The sequence below is a fragment of the Alosa alosa genome, chromosome 5, assembly GCF_017589495.1.
Source record: "Alosa alosa isolate M-15738 ecotype Scorff River chromosome 5, AALO_Geno_1.1, whole genome shotgun sequence".
In the NCBI taxonomy this organism is placed as follows: domain Eukaryota; kingdom Metazoa; phylum Chordata; class Actinopteri; order Clupeiformes; family Clupeidae; genus Alosa; species Alosa alosa.
The window spans coordinates 17683528-17693527 of NC_063193.1; the positions used below are offsets into that span (position 1 = coordinate 17683528).

At 44.1% G+C, this 10000-nt stretch overlaps 1 protein-coding gene across 2 annotated transcripts in view; it reads right to left on the minus strand.

The window, feature by feature from the left end:
- Window positions 1–10000, minus strand: part of zgc:63587 (uncharacterized protein LOC393431 homolog) — a 29054-nt gene that overhangs the window by 10959 nt on the left and 8095 nt on the right. For both annotated transcript variants that reach the window (XM_048244239.1, XM_048244238.1), the window contains exons 6-7: window positions 9273–9407; window positions 9013–9130 (exon numbers count right to left, since the gene is read on the minus strand). In XM_048244239.1, the coding sequence (XP_048100196.1) occupies window positions 9013–9130; window positions 9273–9407 (253 nt within the window). The remainder of the gene's footprint in view (window positions 1–9012; window positions 9131–9272; window positions 9408–10000) is intronic.

Genomic DNA, 10000 nt, shown 5'->3' on the forward strand with positions numbered 1-10000 from the left:
CACTAAGTACACACACTACCAGCACCCCTACACACACACCACCCAGTTCTCCTCTTCTCCATTGCTTCTGACCCCTTAGTCTGACTGCTGAAGTCAGTAAGTCACTATGGTGGTTAGTGTAGCGTAGCCTCATTAGCTCAGTGTGGCTGCACCTTGACCCCTGCCGGTCAGAGGTCACATGGACACAGCCCAGAGGATATAAACACAGACCCACAAACATATTCCTGGGGAAGTCCAATCACGGACACATGGTGATTACGGCACCAAGGGTCAACCCCATTCCCTGCTTCAGTGCTGAGACAGGAAACAAAACTTCAGGTCGAAAAAGCTCCAGCACCTTCCGTAGTAGCAGTACCTTCCATTACAGGCTCAACACCCAGAGACCAGAACAGAGTTTCAAAGACAACTATGAACATTCACTGACCTGTAAGTGGATATGAATTTAATGTCTTTGATTCTGAGTAAAACATGGCTCTAAAGTCAAGTGAACACACCCCTTATCTTCCGTGCCCTAGCACAACGTTGTTGAATAGATCACTCAGTCCAAACCACTTTGTCCATTTCCCATTTACAGTTGGTGTTTGAACATTGGGATTTCTGGGAGCACAAACACAGTCCAAAAAGTTAGAATACTAGAATGATGAGAACAAATTAGCTAAATATGTCCAAAATGATTGCATTAGACTAATGGGCTATACCTTTAAGCCCTATGCACAATTAAAAATATTTTGTGATTCTAATATCTACATACCAAGAACTTAGAACCCAGGTTTAAATTCGACCTGCATTTCCCGATCCTAGACCAACTCTCCCACTCACTTCCTGGCGATCTTCACTGTCTTATCAGGCAAAAAGCTCCAAAAAAGACAGTTCAAAAAGAATAGAAATTCTTTGTGATAGACCAACTATGTGGTTGTCCTATTTTCTTTCTTCACTCCATCCTCTGGCTCTCACAGTATGCATATGGAAATAAGCCAAGTGACAAGTCATTCAAGTTTGGGAATACACCTGCTGGAGAGTCCATGGCAACCAATTGGAGACCGGAACATCTGTAGTGTTCCAAGTTCTTTCCACACCACAGCCTCAGGACACGTCTGGGCTCCAGAGAAGCTGGGAAAGCTCTCCTTAGATAACAGCACAGCCTTACCGACACCACTGCCAACAGCAGTGCCAGCATAATACCCCAGACAGCACAAACACTGATAACCACCCAGCCTTTACAGTCAAGTCAGTTCTGAACTGAAACCCAACACTCACTTCTGAGCCGATTTACTCTTTCCACAGAGGCCAAACCCACAACAGCACTGATATGACACACACACAGACACACACCTGCACACAGACACAGACACAAACACACACCCTTTACTGTAAGCCAACCAAGTGTTACTCCAACATACAGACATTCTCAATTTTCAACTAACACATCGAGCGGCTCACAAGGCCACATTCTGGCCACGTTCTTGGCGGTGGGTATAGGGCGCCTGCCTTGACGAGGGATGGGGGGACCCTGTGTCTGCGTGGCTGTGTTTCTTGGCCCTGGCCGGGTGCCTGGAGCCAGGCCCTGAACAACAGCAGGCGGCCCCTGCCCCGGGAGCTGGGCCCTGGGCCTAATTGGAAAGGGAAGCGGGGCGCGCTGGTTCTCACTGGGATTTGTTTGCCATCGGATGCATTATGAGTTACGACCTGGTGTTTATGAGGGTTAGGCCGCACTGGGTAGGGTGTGTGAGTGTGTGTGTGTGTGTGTGTGTGTGTGTTTTTTATATGTATCTGGGTGCTGGTGAGTGTGTGTGTGTGTGTGTATCTGGGTGCTAGTGTGTGTGTGTGTGTGTGGGGGTGTCTGGGTGCTGGTGTCTGCATGTGTGTGTGTGTGTATATATCATGGCAGAGAGACCATGTCTGTGACTGATATGAGTTAGAACACTTGAATCAAAGGGAACAGAGTACATGATCCTCTGATACAGCCATTCCAAAAACACCCTTCCTACACAGGTCTGGCTCTGCAAATGTGAAATAAACACATTGGCTCAGTCAGAACAATGAATTCAATACAACTCAAATTGGCTCAATTCAATTAATATACCACAAATTAACAATTAACATTAAATAAACAATTCCAGCCAATCAACACTTTTTGTTTCAAAAGTAAGGAAAGCAAGAGTCGTAATTAATCTACCCAGGTCAAATATCAACAACCCATTGCAAGGGTCATACACTATGCCTTTAACCAAACCTATAAGCACAACGGAGATAAAAATAGCCTTTGAGCCGGTCATACACACACAGTTACTCAGTTCAAGTTAATTACTATAGACCTGTGTAAAGCACCAGTCTACAGTGGACAGAAACACTCACACGCACACCCCCAGACACCCAATGCCACACACAAGACTAACACACACACACACTCCAACCCCAAAGCATCTCACACACACACACAGGTCAACACAAATAAATTGTGTGACACACACACACACACACACACACACACACACAAACACACACACACACACACACACAAGATTATCAGATTCCCACCCTCTGAAACAAATTCTTCTCCCATCCAACCAGTCATTAAAAAGGCCCATTTGGTTGGCAGGCTGTGTTTAAAGGATCAAACCGATTACAGCAAAATAGCACACTCATCCAGAGGTAGAACCTTCTATGCAATCATTTCTCTCACTCATACACATACACACACACAGACAAACACACAGACAGACCTAATCAACTCCCATAAACACACAAAAGAACTACAGAACCACACACTCATATTAAATCACACAATTCATAGATGGCTGCAAACAGAAAGACCTTCAAAATCATAGACTTGCAAACACACAGACAAAATTCACAGGTCGTGACAAACAACAAATCACACACACACACACACACACATCTCTGCTTTAAGGCAGCGCCAAGAACATTTGTTCGTGTTCAGCTCATAGCTCATAGCTCACATAGAACAATAGTTGGAAGGGAAAATATTGTTTTGAAATCAACAATGCAAAGAGCAAATGTGAGAGGAGAGGAGAGAGAGGGTGTGCAGTTATCCACAAAGCAAACCTCCACATCTCCACAATCCCTCTGAGCACTTCAGACCCCTCAAGAGGCCACTTACAGAACAAGGCCCAAAACAGAGAGGAAGGAAAAGGCCTCTTAAAAATGTAATATTTCATTTCTTACATATATTGTGGATTGTGTGTGCAACACAATCAAGAGGGCAAGGACAATTAAATAAGCACAGACAAATGGCACCACACACACACACACACACACACAGAGAGAGAGAGAGACACAGATACACAAACACACACACAGATCTCTAATCACTCAGATGTAGCCTTTTTTGGGAGCATAGCGGTCAGAGAGCGGCAGCCCATTGACCAACACATGACAAATCCCCGACACGGATCTCCCACAGCGAACTGAGTCCACCTCCACTCAAGGGGCTTCAGACATGGGCTTTCACTGCTGGTCTGACCACCTTGCCCAGGGGCCTGTACTACGAAGAGAGCTTAACCTACCCAGATGTAACCCAGGGTTACTTTGTTAAACCAGGTTTGACAAAACCTGGTTATCTTTAGTGGTGTTAATCGGTACTACAACGCTGATTATGAAGTTGATTTGTTGAGCCAGGGTTAACCTAATTGGAGTTTGTGCGCGTTCACATAAAAGGGGCGGGTTGCAGCGCAAGTCACCACTTTCAATGATGACGAGATCACCTTATTTTACGGATGAATTATTATGACGGTATAAGTTATGAGGAATTAAAACCCACTCGACGACAAAAATCAAATACGTCGGCAGTGAACAAAGCAAGGCTGTTGGCAACGTATTGCAGATCGTGTAGCCTAAATGCCTAAAAGTAAAGTTTTATTCCCATGTTCTTCAAATATGTGTTACGGAGGATTAGTAGCTTGCGGAATGTCTGAAATGAGTTGAAATAATTAGCCTATTTTGAGTTCATAGAAAGGCCTACAGATGCAACCCAATTCAGAAGTGGGCATATAGATTACAGTAATAAGGATAATTGAATGTTTAAGTAGCAGATACACAAACACACACACAGATCTCTAATCACTCAGATGTAGCCTTTTTTGGGAGCATAGCGGTCAGAGAGCGGCAGCCCATTGACCCCCATTGACTGATTTGGTGTATGCCTAATCCTGTGAACATTTCAGATGCAACACCATTGCCAAACACACACGGCAGCAGGTGAAAATGAAACACAAAAACATTATTCAGAATAGTAGGTTTATATAGTTATAGCTTGCATTAATATTTCTTAATTATGAAAACATGTAGGCCTAGCTTATAGCCTTTACTTGGCCTCTGTTTTACAGCTAACAAGAAAAAGGTGTCTTTGAACACTACTGTAGGAGGAAAGGCACCAGCGTGTTTTACAGTAGCAGAGGAGTTGGCCATCATAAAATAATAGTGGAAGGCCGATTATGGAGGGTTGAGGGAGGCATTGGTCGGATTCTGGTGCTGTGGAAATGTGTAGCCTTTATGTGCAGGGTACAGTACTATGACATTCAATTCAACAAGTTTGTTAAGATTGTGATTTTAATTTATTAGGCCTACTGTAGGCTATGTCCGATTTATTTTAGGCTATTCTTGCTCAGATTTTCAGCATACTGTAGGCCTATGTCCGATTTATTTTCGGACATACAGTATTACCGATGGAATACAATGAATGTCCACGTACGGGCATTGCTATGAGACGTCTTCCTAGATCATCTGACAAAGATAACGAATTCCCTTTGGCTGACAATATCTTCATAGAGAATATCGTCCGGGTAGGCTATATATATTTTCTGGCGGTCTCTAAAACCCCTCGCCCTGCGAAGAGTCCCTCACGATTTGCGCTCCAATGTCGTTAAGGATCATCCATGTACGGCGACATGTCTCGGGAGAAATTGTTAGTGGAGGGGTGGTACTTATAAAGGGTGTGGTTAACGGAAACCTCGGGTTAACCAAGAACATAACCTGGTCGAACAGGTTTGAGATGCAGCGTAAATTGCCATGGCAGCATCCCTCGGTTAAAACCTATCCACCTTCGTGTAATGCGGGTTAATCGGGAAGTTACGCCACACGTGATCAAGTTACTCTCGAAGTTACCCAGATAAGCCAGTAACCCCGCTTCGTAGTACAGGCCCCAGGCCTTGGGGTATCGCTAAACAATATGATACAAAATACATTCATACACTTGATGTAGAGGTTAATGGAGATAGTCTGCTGTGTACACACAGTAGACTGAGCAAACAGCCCCACCCCGCATACACATATATTCACAGACAAACACACATCTTAATTCTTTATTTGTATCCACCAATCTCATTTAAAAAAAAAAGGGATTCATATGCTTCCAGAGGGAAAATACTGTTAACACTCATCATGAGTCTGTAAAACATTTCCTGTGGCACAGAGCCAGGCTGCCTATTAAAAATAAACAGAGAAGAATTTTGCCGGCCATACACATACACATACCGGTATACACACACACTCACACAGGAAAGTGATTGGCCCAGCAGAGTGGCCCACTGCTCTGGGCAGTAATATTTCCTCTTGGTCCTTTATGAGTTCCAGGGCACCATGACCTCAGATAGGGAAGCGGGTATCGGAAAGAGAGAAAAAAAAAAAAAAAAAAAACGGAGCAAAAGAAAAGGGAAAGAAAAATAGCACTAGAGAGATACAGAGAGAGAGAGAGAGAGAGAGAAAAGGGGGATCAAGAATGAAAGAGACAGAGAGGAGTAGAGGGGAAGACAAAGTGTGAGACAGACAGAGAAAGAGATACAGACAAATAAAAGAGAGAGAGAGAGAGAGAGAGAGAGAGAAATAATATAGGGAGGGTTGGATAAACCCCCTCCCAGTGCCGTCCGTGCCTATGGCCGCCCCCTCTTCTCACATGGCTGGGGCTCAGGACAGGAAGCTCATATTGTTCTCGACAAGCTGTTTCCCCTGCTATGAGCCAGAGCATGGAGAATGAGAGGAGGATGAGGAGGGAGCAGAGGAGGAGGTTGGAGGAGAGGAGAGGAGAAAGAGAAGAGAGGAAAGAGGAGGGAAAAGAGGAGGGAGAAGAGAGCAGAGGAGAGGAGAAGAGAGCAGAGGAGAGGAAAGGAGGAAAGAGAAGAGGAGAGGAGGAAGAGGGAGGAAGAAAAGAGGAGAGGAGGAGGGAAGAGAGAAGAGGAAAGGAGAAAGGAGGAGAGGGGGAGAAGAGAGAGAAGAGAGGGAGGAGAGGAGAGGAGGGAGAAGAGAGGAGAGGAGGTGTTGGAGGAGAAGAGAGGAGAAGAGGGAGAGGAGAAGAGGAGGAGGGGAGGAGAGAGGAGAAGAGAGGAGGAGAGAGGAGAGGAGAGGAGAGAGGTGTTGTTCAGGCCCCTCACACACTGATCCCACAGTAGTGAGGAGAGAGAACAGACAGAGTAATAGACAAGTCTGCAAGGAAATACACATAGCGACACACTAAGCCCTTTCAGACATGCTTGTAAGACTGGAGGTTCGGCGGATGTTAAACGGGGGGGCCGTTCAAACTTAGCCGGTTGTTCTACTGCTCCCCCCCTAGTATTTCCTCCGGACATTATGTAAATGTGCTGTGTCTGAACGAAGCGTAGAACACGCGGTTAAAATTCACACCCAGTGAGAGGGCGTGTCGGTGACGTTTCTTTCGTGCGTCCATGTGGTTGAATCTTGACAGTGTTATGATGGAGTGGCATAGTGCTGTCCAGAAAATCTCCGACCTGGAAAGATACAGACATCACGGAGCTACTGTCCATGAGGGCAGACAGCATTGTGATAGAACACATGAAGGGAACGGCAAGAGACACGTTGATGTAGCCTACAACTGCATCGCAAGGCCAAAGGAATTCAAAAGACCAAATCATCATAAGCAGAAGGCGCTGAAAAGGCAGTAGCCTACAGCGACGTCGTTGACCCCTCTCTCTCTCTCTCTCTCTCTCTCACACAGACACAATGGGTCATTTATCAGAATGAGGGATAGGGTGACCAAACGTCACATTAATCCACAGATGCTTCCGTATTCAGGCCCTGATTTTTGGGGTCTTGACCTCTTCTCAAAACATATGCTCTTGTCACCCGTATTTTAACGGCGATGATTAATTCTGAGCCCATTGTGTGGACATGCCTCGTTTGTCACCCTCTAGCATGTGCATATGGATGACTTTGGGAAATCGCTCTGAAATATCCCGCTCATCTCATCATGGCACATTTTCTCTACTCGAGCATTTTTCTTTCCAGAGGCCGACACTGGTGAGATCAACAAACCACCACCTCAGCTGGTGTCATAGCAGGAAACAAACTTCTACTCCAGTGTTTCCCATACATTGACTTATTTGTGGGGGCCCACCACAATATCAACATTGACCACCACACAATGATTTTCCAGGTTGTACTAAATTGTGCTTAAATCTGGTTAGCATCATAACCACGCTGTGCTAATTTGTTAAACCCTGTTGCATTCAAGTTAATTCTGCAAACCAACCACCACAAATGGAATTCATTCCTTTGGGAAACACTGTACTCTCTACTCTACTTCTACTTTCACTGACAAACTTAGTCATCAACAAAATGTCATAAATAGTATCTTGTGTAAGTCACATTTTAAGTGAGTGCATAGGTGTTGTTTTATGTTTATGTGTGTGTGTGTGTGTGTGTGTGTGTGTGGCATGGGTTCTTCATTTGCACTGACTATTTCAGGATCGTTAAACCATTAAATGCAAGTAAGGATACTAATGAAAACAGTTCCTGAAGTTCTTAAAAACTATTTGTTGTGCTTTGTTTAGAGTAGTTTAAAAAGCCCTAACAACCGGACAGACTAAAAATAAGGCCATTTAGCAACTGAACATTGTCATGGTGCCTTGTGGCGCAGGGTGAATCATTAGCACCCAAAATATCCTGTGAGCAATTAGCCAAACAGGAAGTAACTCCCATTAGGAAGATTACCCAGCATCCTAATTCAGCCAGTGGCTCATCCGTGTCTAACAGCACTTCTGTGTGTGTGTGTGTGTGTGTGCGGCGTCTCTGTGCGTGTACTTGCGCGTGTCTGTAAGTATGTGCATACGCACGTGTGTAAAAGAAGGGTAAATCAGAATATTACAATAACATCTGATACATAAACACACACACAGCTCTGAAGTCAAGATCAAATAGGGAATCTGTGAGAGGCCTACAAAGTCATTCAAAAGATTGAGAGGCAGGATGTCCTATTTATACTATCCCATTATTTCATTCACACACACACAGAGAGACACACACACACACACACACACACACAATATTGTAAAAAGGGACTCCATTCTCAGAAAGCTTTTCTCACAACAATACATGCATTCACACGCACTTTTTTTTTTTTTTATCTAAGATAAGAACAATATCTAAGATGGAATCTCCCATGTATGTATATGTATGTATACGTGTGTGTACATGCACACGTCTACATCTGTGTATCTAGAAGCGCACTGGCGTCTTAAGTGTGTAAGTGTACGTAAATGCAATTCAATTAACATTAAGTTATCCACATAGCACTAATAAGCCACTCTGCCAAAACTGGTTAAATAAGTGCGTTTTGTTGCCAAATGCTAATAGTCCCAGCCTGACAATGAGTGTGTGTGTGTCTATGTGTGTGTGTGTGTGTGTGTGAAATCAGGATTTGGATTCCTTTCAGTGGCTTAACCTGGTTCTGTAACAGCACATCCCAAACATCCCTCTGTTGGACTGAACGGCTTTCGGCCAAGGCTGATATCTCTCAGAGGAGCCACTTCACATTCAAGACTGCATGTTTGTGGCTCCTCTTCTCCTGTGACACACTACTACTGAAATTGAGCTTAATAATGTTTTTCCTGAAACACTTACAATGGCGTCAACACAGGCAATAGTTTCGATATCAATATAGGACACCAAGATGGACTGTTAAGTGCTGGAGGTCTGATGTGTTTACAAGATACAAGAAAGGAATGTATGCATGGGAATTTCTGTGTGTGTGTGTGTGCTCACCCTTCTCTTAAGACGATCCCTCTCCTTCAAAGTTAGTGTGTCTGCTTTGGCGATGACTGGCACAATGTTCACCTTACTGTGTATGGCCTTCATAAATTCAACGTCCAATGGCTTCAATCTGTATAAGACACACACAAAAATATCAAAAGAGACTTGATAATTCAACAATAAAAGACAGTGTACTTTCATTCATATACTGTATGTGTGTGTATGGACAGTTACAGTGTGTGTGCGTGCTTGTGTGTGTGTTTTTTTTTTACCCGTGTCCAAACGGAGAGATGAAGTAGAAGCAGCAGTGGACTCTGTTGTCCACGATGTGTCTGCGATTCAGGCCACTCTCATCATGTAGGTAGCGCTCAAACTGGTTATCAATGTACTGGATGATGGTCTTAAAACTGAAAGAAAGAAAGAAAGAAAGAAAGAAAGAAAGAAAGAAAGAAAGAAAGAAAGAAAGAAAGAGATTTATCTCTCAGGCGATGGAAGGTGTTTTGGAGTAAAGATTTTGGACTGCTAATTTGTTCAGGTTAATACATCAATTTTGAATGGCAGGGGACTAATAACACTGTATAGGCTCATGAGTGTCAAAACTAGATGCAGAGAAAACAACAATATCAAAGCTCTTGTTGTTCCATGTGTAAGAGAGGTCGGTTCGTCCACCACTCACGGCCCTCAAACCCGCCACCTCAACGCACACCGGCATGGGAGTCGAATGCTCTAACCACTGAGCTAAAAGCCCAGGCTCCCAACTCAGCGGTTAGAAGCATTCTTAAGGTTAAGGGTGTGAGGATTTACACGCGCAACTAGCATGCTAGCTCAGTTCGCCTCCCTTACACATGGGTGAATAAAATTGAAGGTACAACAGACCCAGACAACTGAATATTAGCCTATAGCTAAAAGGGAGCTATATGCTAACTGGTCTAACCCACTTTCAGTATATTATGCTAAGCTAGGCTAAAGTTACACAGAGAAGAGAGGGGTCCATTATCTA